This window comes from Sphaerodactylus townsendi, linkage group LG06, assembly GCF_021028975.2.
Source record: "Sphaerodactylus townsendi isolate TG3544 linkage group LG06, MPM_Stown_v2.3, whole genome shotgun sequence".
Taxonomy (NCBI): Eukaryota; Metazoa; Chordata; class Lepidosauria; order Squamata; family Sphaerodactylidae; genus Sphaerodactylus; species Sphaerodactylus townsendi.
The window spans coordinates 6,367,141-6,388,820 of NC_059430.1; the positions used below are offsets into that span (position 1 = coordinate 6,367,141).

The 21,680-nt window shown below is 48.6% G+C and overlaps 1 protein-coding gene across 1 annotated transcript in view; it reads left to right on the plus strand.

The window, feature by feature from the left end:
• STRIP2 (striatin interacting protein 2) overlaps positions 1-19,549 on the plus strand; it is a 32,185-nt gene extending 12,636 nt beyond the window's left edge. Inside the window, exons 9-17 of the mRNA XM_048502486.1 lie at positions 1,195-1,266; positions 3,228-3,302; positions 5,728-5,825; positions 8,222-8,348; positions 9,411-9,511; positions 11,827-11,893; positions 13,661-13,765; positions 14,998-15,202; positions 18,364-19,549. Coding sequence (XP_048358443.1) covers positions 1,195-1,266; positions 3,228-3,302; positions 5,728-5,825; positions 8,222-8,348; positions 9,411-9,511; positions 11,827-11,893; positions 13,661-13,765; positions 14,998-15,202; positions 18,364-18,614 — 1,101 coding nt within the window. The 3' untranslated portion in view covers positions 18,615-19,549. The remainder of the gene's footprint in view (positions 1-1,194; positions 1,267-3,227; positions 3,303-5,727; positions 5,826-8,221; positions 8,349-9,410; positions 9,512-11,826; positions 11,894-13,660; positions 13,766-14,997; positions 15,203-18,363) is intronic.
• The last annotated feature ends 2,131 nt before the right edge of the window (positions 19,550-21,680 follow it).

Genomic DNA, 21,680 nt, shown 5'->3' on the forward strand with positions numbered 1-21,680 from the left:
AGCGAAAACATAAAAACATTTCTAATAAAATGTAATAAGTTACAATAAGATAGGTATGCTCAGCACCTACCATTTTAGTTCCCTCCCCTCCCCTGGGGGGGGGGGAATCCCATGTTCCAGTCTAAAAATTCCCTCCCCCTTCCAAGAGGGAGGAGTGGCGAGTCTAAGATGACATCTGACCCTGATAAGCCAAGACTTCCTAGCCAGGGGGCGACAACGTATCCACGGAATCAGTTGCAAGGGCTCGGGGATCTTCGCTCTTACTTGTATCTGACAAAGAGAAATGAAGGTTAAGGGGGGACATGATAACTATGTTTAAAATTTTGAAGGGATGTCATGTTGGTGAGGGAGCAAGCTTGTTTTCTGCTGCTCCAGAGAATAAGACCAGGGGTCATGGGTTCAAGGTGCAGGAAAAGAGATTCCACCTAAAATTAGGAAGAACTTCCTGACCATCAGGGCTACCCACTTGAACCTATCTTCCTGTCCTCAGACTTACAGTGGTTTCGGGGGCAGCTCTGTCCCAATTCCCTGGCTAAGAAAACTTTGTCTAGCAGGTTTAGTTTGCTGTTTGGAAGTGCCTGAGAGAGGCTTAGGGAGCTGGGGATGTTTAGCTTGGTGAAGAGAAGGTTAAGAGGTGACATGATAGCCATGTTTAGATATTTGAAGGGATGCCATGTTGAAGTGTGAACAAGCTTGTTTTCTGCTGCCTCAGAGACTAGGACACGGAGTCATGGGTTCAAGGTGCAGGAAAAGAGATTCCACCTAAACACCAGGAAAAACTTCCTGACTGTCAGGGCTGTTTGACAGTGGAATTCACTGCCTCGGAGTGTGATGTAGTCTCCTTCTGTGGAGGTTTTTTAACAGACTGGATGAACATATGTTGGGAGTGCTTTGATTGTGTGTTCCTGCATTGCAGGCAGTTGGATTTGATGTGATCTCTTCCAGTGCTATGATTCTATTCTATGAAGCCTGCAGTTCCCTCTTCTGACCAACTGTTTTGGGGGTGCAAGAAGTAAGCAGGCGGAGCCGGATTCTCTTGGAGATATGGACCACAGGGAGGTTTGAAACACAGCCAGGACAGCCGGGACAGTTTCTGAGGAAGCTCTCTAGAACCGCAGAGGAGTGTCTGTGTGTGTGTGTGTTCGAAGTGCTCTGATTTTAGATTTGTACACTTTCTTTCCGTCTTGCCTGCAGCACAAGTACGTCTCCATCTCAGATGTGCAGATCAAGAATGAAGAAGAGCTGGAGAAGTGCCCTTTGTCTTTGGTAAGAATCTTCTGGGATATCCCTGAAGGATTATCTTTCTACCTGAGTCAGCAGTGTGATGCAGCGGCCAAGAAAGCCAATGCGATTCTGGACTGTATCAATGGGAGCATAGTGTCAAGATCGAGGGATGTAATTGTGCCTCTCTATTCTGCATTGGCTAGACCTCACCTGGAATATTGTGTGCAGTTCTGGGCACCGCAATTCAGGAAGGATATTGACAAGCTGGAACGGGTCCAGAGGGCCACCAAAATGGTGAAAGGTCTGGAATCCATGCCCTACGAGGGGAGTGTTTAGCTTGGTGAAGAGAAGGTTAAGAGGCTGACATGTTTAGATATTTGGAGGGATGTCATGTTGATGAGGGAGCAAGCTTGTTTTCTGCTGCTCCAGAGACTAGAACCAGGAGTCATGGTGTCAAGGGGAAGGAAAAGAGATGCCACCTAAACATTAGGAAAAACTTTCTGACTGTCAGGGCTGTTGGACAGTGGAATTCACTGCCTCTGAGTGTGGTGGAGTTGCCTTCTTTGGAGGTTTTTAAAGAGAGGTGGGATGGCCATCTGTCGGGAATGTTTTGACTGTGTGTCCCTGCATGGCAGGGGGTTGGACTGGATGGCCCCTGGGGTCTCTTCCAACTCTATGATTCTACGATACCTGCAATGGGACGCTGGTAGAGAACAGCACGGCTGAAACGTCTGAGGCTGTGCCCCATTTAAACTTTGTTCATATCCCTTTGGGAAAAGGAGCAGTAAAACACTTTCCAGACTAGCCCAGATCTTGGAAGTTAAAGAGGGTTGGCCCTCCTTAGTGCTTGGGTGGAAGGCCTCTAAGGAATATCAGGGCTGCTACGCAAAGACAGGCAACGACAAACCACCTCTGTACATGTCTTGCCTTGTCCTGGACGGCCCAGGCTGGCCCAGTCTTGGTCTCCAGTGTGGTTGATAGCAATGCATGGTTTTTCCACGGTTTTTGTGTCTGTATTCTGCCAAGCCCACCGGCTCCTCTGGCTGGAAAAGAGACGAAATGCTCCCAAGATCTGAAACTCCTGCTTCCTTTCTCACCGTGCGCAGTCTGTCCTTTTGCAAGAGAAAGGTGTTGGGAGGGAAACAGGTGAAATTTTCTAGCCTGTGGATGGGTTTCCTTTATTTAAGCATTTAAGCATTTTTATTGTCATTGTGCACGCACAACGAAATTTACAGCAGCATTCCTCGACGCACACCATTTCAGACTCATGCCCCATCCTCCCTTTCCCTTTCCTCCACCCATCCCTACACAGCCCCAAACACATCAACACGAAGCCACGGAGTTCAGCATCGCCACAGCTCTAGAGTAGAAGCTGTCTCTAAGCCTCTTTGTCCTAGTTTGGATAGACCTGTATCGTCTGCCGGATGGTAACAGTTCAAAAAGAGAGTGTGCTGGATGAGACGGGTCTCTCCGAATATTTTGGGCTTTCTTTAGGCTTCGGGAATTGTAGAGTTCTTCCAAGGAGGGGAGAGGGCAGCCGATAATCCTCTGTGCAGGAGTGATCACCCTTTGGAGCGCCTTCCTATCTGCCACTGTGCAACTGGGGAACCATACACAGAGGCAGTTGGTTAAGACACTCTCTATAGCACAGCGGTAAAAGGACACCAGGAGTTTTCCATTCAGTTGTTGTTTCCTTAAAAGTCTCAGATAGTACAGTCTTTGCTGGGCCTTCTTAACCACCCAGGTCAAGTCCTCTTTAATCATAACGCCCAGAAATTTAAAACTAGCCACCCGCTCTACTTGATCTCCGGTAGGAGGTGGCTGCAAATGAGATACAGCCAGAATGTCAGTCTGCAAGCCGCCTGTGCTGGAGAAATCCAGCCTCTTTGTCTGCGACCCTGAGATGTTTCTGTTTCCCTTGTGCGTTTTGTGTGTCTGTCCTCAAGAACATAGTTCCGGCTACATGACAGCATTTTTCTTGCCTCTCTCCCCCTTTGTGCCAGGGCGAAGAGGACGTGCAGGAGACCCCATGCGAAATACTGTACCGGGTGATATTGTACAATTTGCCGCAGTACATGGTGTGTGCCGTTTGTGTGTGTTTGTGAGCCCGTGAAGAGGCTCAATACTAGAATACTAGAACCAGGGGTTCACAATACTAGAACCAGGGGGCATTCATTGAAAATGCTGGGGGGAAGAATTAGGACTAATCAAAGGAAACACTTCTTCACGCAACGTGTGATCGGTGTTTGGAATATGCTGCCACAGGAAGTGGTGATGGCCACTCACCTGGATAGCTTTAAAAGGGGCTTGGACAGATTTATGGAGGAGGAGTCAATCTATGGCTACCAATCTTGATCCTTCTTGATCTGAGATTGCAAATGCCTTAGCAGACCAGGTGCTCGGGAGCAGCAGCAGCCGCAGAAGGCCATTGCTTTCACCTCCTGCATGTGAGCTCCCAAAGGCACCTGGTGGGCCACTGCGAGTAGCAGAGTGCTGGACTAGATGGACTCTGGTCTGATCCAGCAGGCTAGTTCTTATGTTCTTCAAAATATACTCATGGGCAGGAGAAAAGTGGCAGGTTCAAATTGTTTCCCATTCTGGCTTAGTTGAAGGAGATGACCTGGGGGTTCAAGCTGAAGTGGATTCTGCAGGGGTTTGCATCCCAGAAGGGGAGGGGCGGCGGATTAAATCTAATAAATCAAATCAAAACAGTGGGTTCCTGCTGGGTCTCTTTGCTAGATCCAGTGGCCCCCGTTGACGAGGTGCTTGGGGGAAATGTTGCTCCAGATCTTCCTTTTTTCTGTCCTTTTGGAGTTCTGTCCTTGTCAGACCTCAGAAGCAAATCTGGGTCACTCCTGGTTAGTACTTGAGTGGCAGAACACTAAGGGAGTCTAGGGTCTCTATCAATAGTTCCTCTAACCCAGGGGTGTCCAGCTCTGGTGCCCCAGATGTTCATGGACTACCATTGGCCATGCTGGCAGGGGCTGATGGGAATCGTAGTCCATGAACATCTGGGTTGCCAGAGCTGGACACCCCTGCTCTAACCGTTCTGTACTTCTGCGTGGGAGTTCCCCACCTCTGCACATAACTCAGCTGCCTGGGAGAGCGTTCGCTGCCGGGTGGCCACCCAATCTTTGCAGCACCAATAAAGTATCTGCACGCCCATGCAGCTTACAAGGAACATAAGAACAAGCCAGCTGGATCAGACCAGAGTCCATCTAGTCCAGCTCTCTGCTACTCGCAGTGGCCCACCAGGTGCCTTTGGGAGCTCACATGCAGGAGGTGAAAGCAATGGCCTTCTGCGGCTGCTGCTGCTCCTGATCACCTGGTCTGCTAAGGCATTTGCAATCTCAGGTGGATCAAGATTGGTAGCCATAAATCGACTTCTCCTCCATCAATCTGTCCAAGCCCCTTTTAAAGCTATCCAGGATAGTGGCCATCACCACCTCCTGTGGCAGCATATTCCAAACACCAATCACACGTGTGAAGAAGTGTTTCCTTTTATTAGTCCTAATTCTTCCCCCCAGCATTTTCAATGGATGCCCCCTGGTTCGAGTATTGTGAGAAAGAGAGAAAAATCTCTCTCTGTCCACATTTTCTACCCCAAGCATAATTTTATAGACTTCAATCATATCCCCCCTCAGACGCCTCCTCTCCAAACTAAAGAGTCCCGAACGCTGCAGCCTCTCCTCATAAGGAAGGTGCTCCAGTCTCGGTCTCTACAATGAGGCAGGCCGTGACAAACCACCTCTGTTCTTTTTTTGCCTTCAAAACTGTACTGGGTCACCAGGAGTCGACTGGAACTTGACAGCTCTGTGCAGAGAGATCTCCCATGGTTGACCTGTTGAGCTGAGGCATTTGTTCCCTGGATAATAACTTCCCCACCCCTCAATATTTGTTTCAACGCTGATAGCATCATCAGTGTGGTTTAGTAATTAGGAGTGTCAAAACTAGGATCTAAATGACGCAGGTTTGAATCCCCGTCCTGCAGCGGAAGTTTGCTGGGTGATCTTGGGCCAGTCTCAGCCTAACCTGCCTTCTGTAGTCATGTAGGAGAGGAAGATAATGTAAGCTGCTTTGGATCCCCATTTGGGAGAAAGGCAGTGTATAAATGAATTAAATAATCATCTTGCAAGTCAAACAAGCTGTTGTGCTTTATAGGCTATTTTATTGCGTATGAACTGGACCGAGGTAAAAGACTCCTCCACCTTGGGAAGGGCTGCCTGTTAAGGCCAGCCATGCCATGCCTGATGGAGCAATAGCTTCCCCCAAGACACGGAATCTTCATAATTTGTTAACTTCGTGGAGCTGAAGTTAATTCTGCATTGAGGGAGCCCTGAAGCTGTTGGCAGCAAATTTGTTGCCTTTACAGCTTCTTAGTTATCCCCTCCTTAGTATGAAAGGAGTGGGGAAAGGCATCTCTCTTGAATGAAAGGAATGCGGGAGGGCATCTCCCAAGAGCCTACTTTGGAGAGTGAAGGTTTCCCTTGCTGCTTCCTGCAGATAGCCTTACTGAAGATCCTTCTAGCCGCTGCCCCGACCTCCAAAGCCAAGACGGACTCTATCAACATCCTAGCAGACGTCTTGCCGGAGGAAATGCCGTAAGTCCTTGAATGATCGACCACAATGGAAGAAAATAAATAACTGTGATGCTGTGACTTTTCATGCAATTAAATTTTCATGCAAATGGTGACTTTGCATGAAAATAAGGGTGGTGTCTCACACACACACACATACCCCACCACACAATCCCCCACACTGTGTCAGAGAGAAACACATCTTTAGGGTGTTGTGGGTTTTCCGGGTTGTATGGCGGTGTTCTGGATTGTATGGCATCTGAAGATGCCAGCCACAGATGCAGGCAAAAAGTCAGGAAAAAATGCTACTGGAACATGGCCGTACAACCCGGAAAACCCACAACACCCTAGTGATTCCGGCCATTAAAGCCTTCGACAATACATTAAACATATCTTACTGTGATAAGCTTCTGAAGATGCCAGCTGTAGACGTAGGCAAAACATTAGGAGTGAAAACTCCCAGACCTTGGCCATACGGCCCGGAAAACCCACAACAGCCAGTTAACTACACATCACTGACAGTTTCCAAATTCTTCAACAGATGTCGGTTGGAACGGCAGTGCTCACAGCATTAAGCGCCAAAGTAGAGGATAAGCACAAATTTGCGCTCTGAAATTATCTTCGCGATGGATTTGTGGGATGTTCTCTGGTTTTCAGATTCTTGCTGAATCTTCACTGCTTATTTTTCTAGCTGTGGCTGATACTTGATGTGTGGCTGGCTGGCATCTTAGGAGATTTGATACTTAACCCCTGCCAAATTAAGAAGGATAAAAGGCAAACCAGACAAGAGAAACAAACAAACTGGATTTCGAACATTGGGGTAAAATGTCACACGTACAGCATCAACTTTCCTGACAGTGGCAGATTTTCAGTATTTTTGCTGAGCTTCTAAGCAAGCATTTGCATATAATAAGGTTTAATTGCATATATCTACTCCACTAAGGAGAACACAGGACGAAGATAGCTTCAGAGGGGAGTTACATAGGCAGCGGCAAACCACCTCTGAACGTATCTTGCTTCCCATTTTCCCTGCCCCAATTTGTGTTGTCTATACATTGAGAAAATATATGTATTTTGTGGGACATGTTTACGGGAGAAGTCCATAGTTTGTGAGAAGTGTCTGCTGCACATGATAACAGTTTTATTAATGAGGCAAAATCAAAGAGCATCTTGTTTATTAAGAAATATCAATACAGGAGCAGCAGCGGCATAGCGGTTAAGACCATGTGTACTCTAATCTGGAGGAACCGGGTTTGATTCCCCGCTCTGCCGCCTGAGCTGTGGAGGCTTATCTGGGGAATTCAGATTAGCTTGTGCACTCCCACACACGCCAGCTGGGTGACCTTGGGCTAGCCACCGTTCTTCTGAGCTCTCTCAGCCCCACCTATCTCACAGAGTGTTTGTTGTGGGGGGGGGGGGGGAGAGAGAAGGGAAAGGAGTTCATAAGCCCCTTTGAGTCTCCTTGCAGGAGAGAAAGGGGGGATATAAATCAAACTCTTTTTCTTCTTCTTAGCCGGATTATCTTTATTTATTTATTATTAGTTTTATATACCGCCCTCCCCCTGAGGGCTCAGGGTGGTTCACAACAGGTTAAAACATACATTAAAACATAATTTAAATACCAAATAAAAACAGAACCCATTAAAAAATGCGGATGGCGTCTGGCTACCCCCCTCCTCCCCTTGTGCCCACGGGAGGCCAGATGACACGGTAGATGTATTTTTAACCAGGCTGGCCAAACGCCTGGCGGAACAGGTCCGTCTTGCAGGCCCTGCGGAAACTCTGTCAGTCCCGCAGGGCCCTGATCTTCCTAGGGAGCCTGTTCCACCAGGTAGGGGCCAGGGCTGAAAAGGCCCTGCCCCTCGTCGAGGCCAGCCTGATCATTTTGGGGCCAGGGATCACGAGTAGGTCCTCCTCCGAGGAGCGGAGGGGCCCACTGGGGCAATATGGGGAGAGGCGGTCCCTTAGGTCTTGAGTTATTATCTGTAAAAATAGAGAAAGAGTAACAGTTATTTAGGCGACTGTATGAGTTAAAGGCTGACAGGTGTTAATACACCTTTACGTGTTTGGGTGCAGTGTGGCGCCTAAAGTTTTCAGGTGCACCTACCCCATTTTTTGATGGTTGAACCTCCAGAGGATGGCTGGAGATTTCCCACTATCACAGGTGATCTCTAGGCAACAGAGATCAGTTGATCTGGAGAAAATGGCCGCTTTGGAAGGTGGGGTGAAGATATGGGGATGGACTCTGGGGAGGGCAGGCACCTCAGTGGGACACGGTGCTGTAGATTCAAGGCTCCAAAGCCTTCATTTGCTCCAGGGAAACGGACCTCTGCAGTCTTGGAGGTGAGCTGTGGTTCTGGGGTCCTCCCTGGAGGCCGGCATTCCTAGCTCTCACGTTCCGCTTCCTTCCCCCGGATCAGCATCACGGTCCTCCAGAGCATGAAACTGGGCATCGACGTGAACAGGCACAAGGAGATCATTGTGAAAAGCATCTCCGCTTTGCTCCTCCTCCTCCTGAAGCATTTCAAGCTGAACCACGTTTATCAGGTGAGTTTCAGGGGTCTGAAGAGACCAGACTCGTTTCCCTGACCTTTGGCCTCTACTCTCAAAGCTGTGTGAGTTCTGGGGTTTTAAATAGATTTATCTGTCGCTCCAGAGCGTTGTGCTTACTGGACTGAGGCCAGATTTCTTGTCCAACATAAAGCAGCGTCACGAAGCCTGGAGTCCCGTTGATTATTGTGGTTCTTTCAGTCTTGTGACGGCCTGAAACAGCCTGGGCTCCCATCTGATGACTGCGGTTCTTTCAGTCTTGTGACGGCCTGAAACAGCCTGGGCTCCCATCTGATGACTGCAGCTCTTGCAGTCTTGTGACGTCCTGAAACAGCCTGGACTCCCATCTGATGATTGCGGTTCTTGCAGTCTTGTGACGGCCTGAAACAGCCTGGGCTCCCATCTGATGACTGCGGTTCTTGCAGTCTTGTGACGGCCTGAAACAGCCTGGGCTTCCATCTGATGACTGCGGGTTCTTAGCCTGGACTCCCACCCATCTGATGACTGCAGCTCTTGCAGTCTTGTGATGTCCTGAAACAGTCTGGGCTCCCATCTGATGACTGCAGTTCTTGCAGTCTTGTGATGGCTTGAAATAGGCCAGGCTCCCATCTGATGACTGCGGTTCTTTCAGTCTTGTGACGTCCTGAAACAGCCTGGACTCCCATCTGATGATTGCGGTTCTTGCAGTCTTGTGACGGCCTGAAACAGCCTGGGCTCCCATCTGATGACTGCGGTTCTTGCAGTCTTGTGACGGCCTGAAACAGCCTGGGCTTCCATATGATGACTGCAGCTCTTGCAGTTTTGTGACGTCCTGAAACAGCCTGGGCTCCCATCTGATGACTGCAGCTCTTGCAGTCTTGTGATGTCCTGAAACAGTCTGGGCTCCCATCTGATGACTGCAGTTCTTGCAGTCTTGTGATGGCTTGAAATAGGCCAGGCTCCCATTTGATGACTGCAGTTCTTGCATGCATAACAGGGATATCTGAACCCTGCCATGGGATTGGCAATATTCTGTGTATTCCAAGCATAAAGTCCCTTTCCCCTTCCTTTTCCCCCCAGTTTGAATACGTCTCACAACATTTGGTGTTCGCCAACTGCATCCCACTGATCTTGAAGTTTTTCAACCAGAATATCATGTCCTACATAACTGCCAAAAACAGGTAACGTATATAGGCAAACTAATTCCCGCTCCCCACCCCCCAGCTCTTTGCTCTTGCAAATACTGAGGATGTTTTAAACAAGTAGCTTTGACTCTGATGTGCAAAATCAACGAACAGGTGCTCGTGGTCACCTTTGGGAGCCTTGTTTCGGGTGCCCCCACCTTCTGAGATTGACCAAAGCTCAGGAATTCTCTCCCCAAGGAGATTTTTCTGCCCCCCCTTCTTTTGCCATGGGTGAATACTTTTTTCCTGTTTTGTTCGACATTCCCTCAGTGATTTGCTCTGAGAACCAGCGTGGGGTAATGGTTAAGAGTGGTGAACTCTAATCTGGAGAACCAGGTTTGATTTCCCACTCCTACTCATGAGATGTGGACTCCCAACCTGGTGAACCAGGTTCGATTCCCCCCTTCCTCACGAAGCCTGCTGGGTGACCTTGGGCCAGTCATAGTTCTCTCAGCCCCACCTACTTCACCCGGGGTCTGTTGTGGGGAGGGGAAAGGAAGGAGTTTGTACCTGCAGTGTTGACAAATTCATACTAGACCGAATTGTAATTAAGTTGATATGGTATATCTATTTATAATCAAAGCTAAGAGGAAGTCCAAACTCTTTTTTCTCTTTTCTTCTCTTTTATTTTCTTTTTCTTTTACTGATCTTTCCTTTTCTCTCTTATCTCCTTCTGATCTTCTTTGCTAGCTCACACTTTCTTCTTTTTCTTCTTCTCTACCCACACCTGATTAATTTCCTTCTTATATTTTCGTATATACGATAATTCTTTTCATGTCTCACAAATTTGACGGGTTATCCACTCTTTATATAACGGTTGATATTATGTAATCGATGAAACGCTCCAGATATGTACAATTAGATATTGTGAATGTAAAGCCCTGGCAATTTTCTTGTAAGAGAAACAGTAAGACAATTGTAAATCTTATCCTTACTGTACAAATATGAATCTAATCTTCAATAATATATATATATATTTGAGACTCCTTGTGGTTGAGATAAGCGGGGTATAAATCCAAAACTCTTCAAAACTCTCTTCTTCCCTCCTTCCTAACAAACGTTTTTAAGTTGTGTGTGTATTTTAACAGTTTTTAATTGTTTTCATGATGTAGGTTTTCTTTGTGAGGGGGTGATTTTAATGGTTTCAAAATGTGATCTTATCATGCGTGTTATAAATCGTCAGCTGCCTTGGTATAACCCAGTGGTTCTCAACCTGGGGGTCGGGACCCCTTTGGGGGCCGACCGACCCTTTCACAGGGGTCGCCTAAGACTCTCTGCATCAGTGTTCTCCATCTGTAACATGGATAAATGTTAGGGTTGGGAGTCACCACAACGTGAGGAACTGTAGTAAAGGGTCGCGGCATTAGGAACATAAGAACATAAGAACAAGCCAGCTGGATCAGACCAAAGTCCATCTAGTCCAGCTCTCTGCTACTCGCAGTGGCCCACCAGGTGCCTTTGGGAGCTCACATGCAGGAGGTGAAAGCAATGGCCTTCTGCGGCTGTTGCTCCCGAGCACCTGGACTGTTAAGGCATTTGCAATCTGAGATCAAGGAGGATCAAGGTTGGTAGCCATAGATCGACTTTTCCTCCATAAATCTGTCCAAGCCCCTTTTAAAGCTATCCAGGTTAGTGGCCATCACCACCTCCTGTGGCAGCCTATTCCAAACACCAATCACATGTTGCGTGAAGAAGTGTTTCCTTGTATTAGTCCTAATTCTTCCCCCCAGCATTTTCAATGGATGCCCCCTGGTTCTAGTATTGTGAACCCCTGGTTCTAGTATTCTAGTATTGAGCCTCTTCACGGGCTCACAAACACACACAAACGGCACACACCATGTACTGCGGCAAATTGTACAATATCACCCGGTACAGTATTTCGCATGGGGTCTCCTGCACGTCCTCTTTGCCCTGGCACAAAGGGGGAGAGAGAGGCAAGAAAAATGCTGTCATGTAGCCAGAACTATGTTCTTGAGGACAGACACACAAAACGCACAAGGGAAACAGAAACATCTCAAGGTTGCAGACAAAGAGGCTGGATTATTCCAAACACCGATCACATGTTGCGTGAAGAAGTGTTTCCTTTTATTACTCCTAATTCTTCCCCCCAGCATTTTCAATGGATGCCCCCTGGTTCTAGTATTGTGAGAAAGAGAGAAAAAAATATCTCTGTCAACATTTTCTGCCCCATGCATAATTTTGTAGACTTCAGTCATAGCAAGGTTGAGAACCACTGGTATAACCCTTGTTAAGGAAAAAGGCGAGATACAGATTCTGTAAATGAAACAAACAAACTGTCTGTCTCCTCGAAGCATCTCGGCCCTGGATTGCCCGTCCTGCACAGTCCACGAGGTACCGGAGCTCAATGCTGAAAGTTTGGTAAGTGGCAGAAAAATGAACTCTTCACTTCCCAGATCCCCCAGGGCAGGCCTCTTCGTCTCAATCTCTTGGGTGTGCAATTGCTTTAACAACATCTTCTTGGGCAGAATTAGTGTGGTGATACATTCACTTTGAGGCACTTAACCGCCGGCAGAAAGCTGCCTCAGCAGCAGCTGGCCGGATAAACTTTAGATTTAGAGCTGAGAGGAATCACACCTTGTATTTTCTCTGCTCCCCCCCCCCCCCCACGTCCCCGATCCAAATGGCTGGAGCATCCGCTTCTGGGAGGAGAAAAATAGCTTGAAACCTCTGCTGTGATATGTCTGTCGCTGTTGCACCTGTGGCATACACAAGCTGTTCCAGTTGTGCATGGTCAGCCAGCCTACCTCACAGGATTGTTGGGGGGATGGAATGGGGGCAGGAGAATAATGAAAGCTACTTTGGATCCCCTTTGGGGATAAAGGCAGAGTGTGGATGAAGATCTGCACAAGGGGCACAAATGCTGAAGTTGGAGAATGGGAACCATTATTGCTTCAGCAGGTGGGAGGTGGCATTTTTGCCAAGATCCCTTGCAAGTAGAAAACTAGCAGGCAGGGAGGGAAGTTCTTGTTGTTTCATTCCCCACTTATGGGCTAGGTCTTTACTTGCAGGGTTTTGTTTGTTTGGTTTGTTTGGACTTGTAATGGGCCAATCAGAAATGGTATCCATCACCAGAAGGCTGAAACAATTTGGGACATAAGAACATAAGAACAAGCCAGCTGGATCAGACCAGAGTCCATCTAGTCCAGCTCTCTGCTACTCACAGTGGCCCACCAGGTGCCTTTGGGAGCTCACAGGCAGGAGGTGAAAGCAAGGACCTTCTGCGGCTGTTGCTCCCGAACACCTGGTCTTTTAAGGCATTTGCAATCTCAGATCAAAGAGGATCAAGATTGGTAGCCATAAATCGACTTCTCCTCCATAAATCTGTCCAAGCCCCTTTTAAAGCTATCCAGGTTAGTGGCCATCACCACCTCCTGTGGCAGCATATTCCAAACACCAATCACACGTTGCGTGAAGAAGTGTTTACTTTTATTAGTCCTAATTCTTCCCCCACAGCATTTTCAATGAATGCCCCCTGGTTCTAGTATTGTGAGAATTGGGACACTAGTATTGGGACACTCAGCTACCTTATTTATTTCATGTTACAAAATTTATACCCTACTTTTCTGCCCTTATAATGGCCACCTGTCCATTAAAACATTGGTTATAAAATCATAGAATTCTACTTGGCATGTAGGCAAAGCTGGAAGCGGTTTATTTTAAGGGCCTGGTGAACAAAGGAGAACAGTCCCCAGATGGGCAGGAATGCGTTGGCTTGGTTATGCACACGCATCCCATTGCAAAATGGGCCTCCCTAGGGTTTGGGGGGACCATTCTAGGTGTGGGTTTGGCCGGTGCTTTTCTCCTGAAGCAGCAGTGCCCTCTAGTGGCAACTTCTGCAAACTGGGAGGTTGCTTCATGATTTGCTTGCAGCTTATTTCAGGGGCTTCCAACGATGTTCATGGACTACAATTCCCATCAGCACCTGCGGCCAGCTGATGGGAACTGTAGTCCATGAACATTTGAAGCACCAGAGTTGGACACCCCTGCCTTATTTATAATGTAACAGCCGTCACCAGTGGTTTCATTTGAGCATCATTTCATCGTTTCTAATGCAAATCTCAAATACATTTCTGACATCATCACGATACGGAAACCATCATTTCTTGCCTTCCTGTTCACGCGCAGGAAACGGGAGAAAACAACCAGTTCTGCTGGCGGAACCTCTTCTCCTGCATCAATCTACTGAGGATCCTCAACAAACTGACCAAGTGGAAACATTCCCGGACGATGGTGAGGAGTTTGTCTAGCTGGCTTCTGGGGAGGACCGGATCTCCATCCGAGGCCCCCCGGCGGCTGGTGGGGGGAAGCCCAGGTTGAAATGAGCTGATGTCCAGCTGACGACATCCTCTCCCTGTCTCTGTACCTGCTGGGTGGGTCTGAATTGAGGCCCTGCAGAGGTGCCGTGTGGGCTTGGCTTCGGCCCAGCTGGTGGCATCACAGATGCCGGAAAACCCACAACAGCCCGTAAATTCAGTCTTGCCTACTCAAACTGGTGACAGCTCGCCAGGGTCTTAGGCTGAAGTTATCCTCGTCTCCTACTGCCACATCCTTTACCTGCAGGCAGAGGTGTACTGGGGCCGGGGAAAATGGCACCCGGAGCAACATCAGCTCCGGGCACTTCCCCCCGCCCCCCCGCCACTTGTCTTTAGAAGCCACAAGAGCCAGCCTGCAGGGAGGCGGGGTGGGGGCGGCAGGAAGCTCGGGCCGGTCTGCCGATGCGGTGCCTGCTGCCAAGCCCATCCTACAGGGAAACTGGGGGGGCTCGATGGTGGGTGCCACAGCGGGGGGGTCGGCTCCTGCCCCCCTCCCAGCCTCCCTGGTGGCGGGGCAGAGGAGCTGGCCTGCAGCTGTGGTAAACAGCTCACACCCCAGCACAGGGGAGCTGCCGGGCGCCCCCCCATGGCGTGTGTTCAGGGACAGGGGTTACCCCATGTTTCCATTAGTGGTACGCCACTGCCTGCAGGTGCCGAGGGTTGAGCATTGGGACCTTCTGCATGCAAGGCAGATGTTCGGCTGCTGAGCCACGGCCCCCCTCCTGCCTTGAAGCAGGGCTTTTTCTCACGCCGAATGCCTCCGCTGCATTTTCCGTCTGGCCTTGCGTGAATGCGGTTGAGCGTCTTCAGATGGAGCAGCAGTGGCGTAGGAGGTTAAGAGCTCGTGTATCTAATCTGGAGGAACCGGGTTTGATTCCCAGCTCTGCCGCCTGAGCTGTGGAGGCTTATCTGGGGAATTCAGATTAGCCTGCGCACTCCCACACACACACCAGCTGGGTGACCTTGGGCTAGTCACAGCTTCTCGGAGCTCTCTCAGCCCCATCTACCTCACAGGGTGTTTGTTGTGAGGGGGAAAGGGCAAGGAGATTGTAAGCCCCTTTGAGTCTCCTGCAGGAGAGAAAGGGGGGATATAAATCCAAACTCTTCTTTTTCTTCCTCCTGCGCTTCCCTTCTTTGTTGTGGTGGCAGATGCTGGTGGTTTTCAAATCTGCCCCGATCCTGAAACGAGCTTTGAAGGTGAAGCAAGCCATGATGCAGCTCTACGTGCTGAAGCTGCTGAAGATCCAGACCAAGTATCTGGGGCGCCAGTGGCGGAAGAGCAACATGAAGACCATGTCGGCCATCTACCAGAAGGTGCGCCACCGCATGAATGACGACTGGGCTTACGGCAACGGTGAGTGGCGGGACGGGACCGTCCCTTGGTCCGAGAAGTCCTGGGTCAGGTTTCCAGCTTCTGTGCCGGCTGATGACAACCATGAGAGGAGCCCTGCTGGGTCAGGCCGGTGGGGATCCATCTGGCCTAGCATCCTGTCTCACACGGTGGCCAACCAGTTCTTCTGAAGGGCTGACAGCAGGGCATAGAGGCTGAGCTGATGAGAGCATCGGCACAGCCCTGTTAGATCAGACCAGCGAGAGTCCATCTGGTCCAGTGTCCGGTCTTACACAGCGGTCAGCCAGTTTCTCTGGAGACCCAACAGCAGAGCATAGAGGTTGAGGCCTTCATAAGAACATCAGAAGAGTCCTGCTGGATCAGACCAGTGAGTGTCCATTTAGTCCAGCATCCTCTCTCACACAGGGGTGCAGAGGCCCAGCAACAGGGCATAGTTGAGGCCTTCCCCTGATGCTGCCTCCTGGCCCTGGGATTCAGGAGGTCCACACCACTATCAGTCACAGACCAGGAAAGGGATTTGGGCGTCTTAGTTGATAGTTCCATGGGAATGTCCACTCAATGCACGGCAGCTGTGAAAAAGGCAAACTCTGTGCTGGGGATCATTAGGAAAGGAGTTGGTAATAAAACTGCAAGGATTGTCATGCCCTTATATAAAGCCGTGGTGCGACCGCACTTGGAGTCCTGTGTTCAGTTCTGGTCGCCACATCTCAAAAAGGATATCGAAGAGATAGAAAAAGGGCAGAGAAGGGCGACGAGGATGATTGAGGGACTGGAGCACCTTCCTTATGAGGAGAGGCTGCAGCATTTGGGACTCTTTAGTTTGGAGAGGAGACGTCTGAGGGGGGATATGATTGAAGTCTATAAAATTATGCATGGGGTAGAAAATGTTGACAGAGAGAAACTTTTCTCTCTTTCTCACAATACTAGAACCAGGGGGCATTCATTGAAAATGCTGGGGGGAAGAATTAGGACTAATAAAAGGAAACATTTCTTCACGCAACGTGTGATCGGTGTTTGGAATATGCTGCCACAGGAGATGGTATGGCCACTAACCTGGATAGCTTTAAAAAGGGCTTGGACAGATTTATGGAGGAGGAGTCGATCTATAGCTCCCAATCTTGATCCTCCTTGATCTGGGATTGCAAATGCCTTAGCGGTCCAGGTGCTCGGGAGCAACAGCCGCAGAAGGCCATTGCTTTCACATCCTGCATGTGAGCTCCCAAAGGCACCTGGTGGGCCACTGCGAGTAGCAGAGTTCTGGACTAGATGGACTCTGGTCTGATCCAGCAGGCTAGTTCTTATGTTCTTAAATGCCTTAGCAGACCACGTGCTCGGGAGCAGAAGCAGCAGCAGAAGGCCATTGCCTTCACCTCCTGCCTGTGAGCTCCCAAAGGCACCTGGTGGGCCACTGCGAGTAGCAGAGTTCTGGACTAGATGGACTCTGGTGTAATCCAGCTGGCTTGTTCTTATGTTCTGAGGTTGACTACCTCTGAACAGGGAGGTCCCGTTTGGTCACCAGGGCTAGTAGCCCCTGATAGATCTTGCTGGTCTCTCCTTTGATTTGGATGCAATGTTCCCTCGTGCTGTTTGGCCTGTAAACCCCATCCAAGTCAGTATGTTGGAAATCCGCGAGCAGGCAGTGACCCACGACTTGCAGCTGCAGCATGGTTTTCGGCACAGTCGGGAACGTGGGGGAATGATTTCATAAAGAGCTTGGGACTGTAATATAATGGAAACTCTAGAAGGGGCTTTTATAAGGAAATACGAGTGTTGTATGTTCTTTGGTTGTATCTGTTACCTGGATTGTGTCCTCCCGTGTTGCAGGGGGTTGGAGTTGATGGCCCTTGTGGTGTCTTCGAACTCTCTGATTCTAAAACTTTATATCACAGTAGAAAATCACACCACCACCCAACTGAGGAACTGAGATTTGATCTGATGACCTGTGTCATCCGCTCTCTTCTTTGTTCATGATCTGCCATGCCTTAGACCAAGGGGCCTTAACCCTTTTGAGCAAAAGCACACCTGTCCCCCTGCCCTTCCTAAAAACTCTTGGGGGACGCCAGAAAAGATGTGGGCAGACCCCTGCTTTAGGCAGCTTTCTGTTTGCGTTGTCTCCTCGTTTCTGCCATCCTAGCCCTGCGGCATCGTTATTGGAGCTGTCTTAATTGAATTGTGCTGTATGTTATATGGTGCGCCTCAAGTTTCAGTGAGAGAGGTGGGGTATAAATGAGGTAAATGAGGCCGTCTATTATCTGTCCCAGGAGTCTGCAATCTGCGGCTCTCCAGATGTTCATGGTCTACAATTCCCATCAGCCCCTGCCACCACTGCCAGGGGCTGATGGGAATTGTAGTCCATGAACATCTGGAGAGCCACAGGTGGCAGACACCTAATCTGTCCTGACTGGCAGCAACCCTGACTCTCCTAGCAGCCTCTTAACTGGAGGGAGGACTCAGGGACTGCATTTGGGAATCTATGCGTGGGGCTCCTAAGATTCCGAGAGCCAGCGTGGTGTAGTGGTTAAGAGCAGGTGCACTCTAATCTGGAGAACTGGGTTTGATTCCCTGCTCTGCCATTTGAGCTGTGGAGGCTTGTCTGGTGAACCAGATTAGCTTGTGCACTCCAACACATGCCAGCTGGGTGACCTTGGGCTAGTCACAGTTCCTTGGAGCTCTCTCAGGTCCACCCACCTCACAGGGTGTTTTTGTTGGGTGGCGGAAGGCAATTGTCAGCCCCTTTGAGTCTCCTTGCAGGAGGGAGAGAGGGGATATAAATCCAAACTCTTCTCTCTGTGTTTCTGCTAGTATGCACAGACATCGTATGTCAGCCATGCCTCTTCTGAGCACTGTTCTGCAATATGGCAAACGCCTCATGTTTTAGCTATTGGATTAAGAGCTTTTACTCTAAAGTTTACACCCCAAAAATCTTGCTGGTGTCTATGTTCTGACTCAGTGGTGGTGAACCTATGGCACTCCAGATGTTCATGGACTACAATTCCCATCAGCCCCTGATAGCATGGCTGACTGGCCATGCTGGCAGGGGCTGATGGGAATTGTAGTCCATGAACATCTGGAGTGCCATAGGTTCGTCCCCACGTTTCTGACTCAATCTCTTTGTCTCATTTTTCTCCTTGGTTGCTTGTTTTTCACACCTTTTTGGCACACAGATATTGATGCTCGGCCATGGGACTTCCAAGCGGAAGAATGCACTTTACGAGCCAACATCGAAGCGTTTAACAGCCGCCGCTATGATAAACCCCAAGCCTCTGAGTTTGCCCCCGTGGACAACTGCTTGCAGAGCGTATTGGGGCAGCATCTGGAACTTCCGGAGGATTTTCATTACTCCTATGAAATCTGGCTCGAGAGAGAAGTTTTCTCGCAGCCCATCCGCTGGGAAGAATTGCTTCGCTGTCAATGACGGGGCTGGGGAGCAGAACTGGAACCAAAGGCCAGATCGCAGGTGCTTTGCCCCTGGGAGGAAGGGGAAATCCTTCTGGCTCTTATGCCTGGCAGGGGACACAGTATTGAGTTGCCTTCTCAGACCCCCTCAGTTAATTGCCCTCGACTTCGCTAGTGTCTTCCCTTTCCCCCTGCCCCCAGTGAATATAGGCTTGCAAGTGGCAACTAAGATCCTGCTTTGGATCTGTTTACAAAGATGTGATATAATATATATTGGGCATGCATGTTTTGAGTTGGAGGGCCCCTGCTGGAGTTGGAAGAGAGCATGTCTAACTCGGAGCCTTCAAAAATGGGGAGGGACCCAGATGCGTGGCCTCTTCCCCACACACCCGTTCTTCGTCCCCCTCAAGCTGGTCAGTGGTTTTTCGGTAGCGGTTGGTGATACTCCCAACAAATTATTAAGTAAGCAGCTGGATGAAAAGCTCCTCGTGGGCTCGCAGTCTGTAACGTGCTTGTTTCTGTCACATATATTTATGGTCTGATAGTGGAAGTTCCTTCCTTGTCTACCTTGGTGGTTACCGACGCCGTGTTTCCTACAATCCGGTCAGTTCCTGTGTCTAAATACCTGAACGGATGTGTGTGTCTGAAACGCTAACGCACACAGTTTGTTTCACAGAATCTGAACGCTACAAATTCCATTATTTTTGATGAAAGCGAGCTGTGTGTCTTGGCATTTAAAAGTGGCAATTCCAGGAGTATCCAGACCTAGAAACTGCCTTGCAGATATAACATGGGGTCTGAGTATACCCCCAAAGTGAAAAGTTCTCTGTATAAGTTTGTCTTAAATACATCCACTGGGATATGTTACAAGCAGGCTGACCAGACGTCCCGCTTTTGGCGGGACAGTCCCGCCTTCTAACAATTTGTCCCGCGTCCCGTGGATTATTTCAATTGTCCCGCTTTTTGGGAGGCTGCCACACTGCCTTCTGGGGCGCAAGGCAGTGCGGCAGCCTCCCCTGCGTGCGGCCGCAGGAGCACGGCCTTCTGGGGGTTGCTGTTTCCCACCCTGTGACATGGCGGAAAACGGCAAGCCCCAGAAGGCACTGCGCTCCTGCAGCCGCCTACCCCCATCCCGGTTCACAAAGGTGACCATCTGGTCACCTTAGTTATAAGACATGTTTTGCCTGTTTACTTGCAAACTAGGTTTTATGCTCCACGAAGCCTGCTCACAAGTGGTGGCACATGGTGGTTTCTCAGCATTATGTCATGATGTGTAATGCCTGGGACAGAGGTGCTGTGCCAAAGACGGGGCGGAACCAAGATCTGTCATGAACACCTAAAGGCAGCATTGTGTCTAGCCTAAAAACTTCAGGGTTGATGAAGAACTCTGTGTGATATTTTTTTAAAAGATAAAGAATGACCTCCAGTTACCCCTCAATCTGAAGAAACATACAAATGTCTGGTATGCAAGGCTGATGCGTATATTTTGCTCCCGGCCAGAAATGTGGACTTAAATTCAGAAATTATTCCGTGGATCATTAGTATGAATTGGGAACCAGACGTGTGCGCTATCCATTCTAGAAAAGCATCCACACATTTTAAGGGCACAGAGATCCTCTCGGGCTTTTAATTTATGATATGAGAATTCATCTGCCTAACCTCCTCTTGTACAGCAAGGGGCAGTTTAACCTTTTATTGGGATGGCTCTTAATTAGCAGAGCAGAAATCCAATTTTTACTGTAACAGAATGTTTAGTATTTGTTACAGAACTGCACATCGCTAGTTTAAGAAGCGCACAACTTCAAAAGGAATGTGTACTCATGCCTGTGTTAACTGTGGAGTGAGAATGATTGTATCCTCCTAGTGTGTGTTGCATTAAAGGATTTTCCCAAGGAAATGGCCATATTAAATCCACTTTTTATAAGCAGAGGTTGCAGTTTAAACAAATAAAATAAAAGCATCTCTTTAAGTGCATGTGTGTTCATTTCATTGTGTCAGGACTTAATAGAAGAGCATTAAATATGTTTTTATTCAAAGGGCTAAAGGAGCTATATGTTGTTATTCTAAACCATACACAGTTACAACTTGGTAATTAGTGACAGGCTAACCACTCTACTACCATCCTAGAATGCATATAACCATTATTTGATTGTAATTTTTTAAATTTTGAAGAAAAATCCTGTTTCTCTTTTTTTACTTTGTCTAGGTACAACTTTCAAAGTGACTTACTCGGTAGTTGGTCAGTTTCCTTGTGAGGGTAGACAGAAAGCGACAATACTTTAGTTTGGAGAGGAGACGTCTGAGGGGGGATGTGATTGAAGTCTATAAAATTATGCATGGGGTAGAAAATGTTGACAGGGAGAAATTTTTCTCTCTTTCTCACAATACTAGAACCAGGGGGCATCCGTTGAAAATGCTGGGGGGAAGAATTAGGACTAATCAAAGGAAACACTTCTTCACGCAACGTGTGATTGGTGTTTGGAATATGCTGCCACAGGAGGTGGGGATGGCTACTCACCTGGATACCTTTAAAAGGGGCTTGGACAGATTTATGGAGGAGAAGTCGATCTCTGGCTACCAATCTTGATCCTCTTTGAGATTGCAAATGACTTAGCAGACCAGGTGCTCGGGAGCAACAGCCGCAGAAGGCCATTGCTTTCACCTCCTGCATGTGAGCTCCCAAAGGCACCTGGTGGGCCACTGCGAGTAGCAGAGAGCTGGACTAGATGGACTCTGGTCTGATCCAGCTGGCTTGTTCTTATGTTCTTAATACGAGCACCAAACAGGTAAACAGGGTGGGAACTCAAACAAATAGTGCAACAAGATTTGGATTGCAGAAAACTGGAACCAAGCAGGAATCTGAACAGAGCTTAAACAAAGAACAAACAATAATATGACAAGTTAAATTATGCAGAAGTTACGTAGGAGGAACATATTTATCCCTGCAAACAGTACATGCTATAATGCAAGGCCCCCGTCCCTTTCTTTTTAGGTTTGTTACAGTATAGTCCTGTTACCTGTGTTTAAAAAGCCCTTCTGAAAAATCCTGATGGATTGCTGGAGCCATCCATTTCCTGGGAGAAAA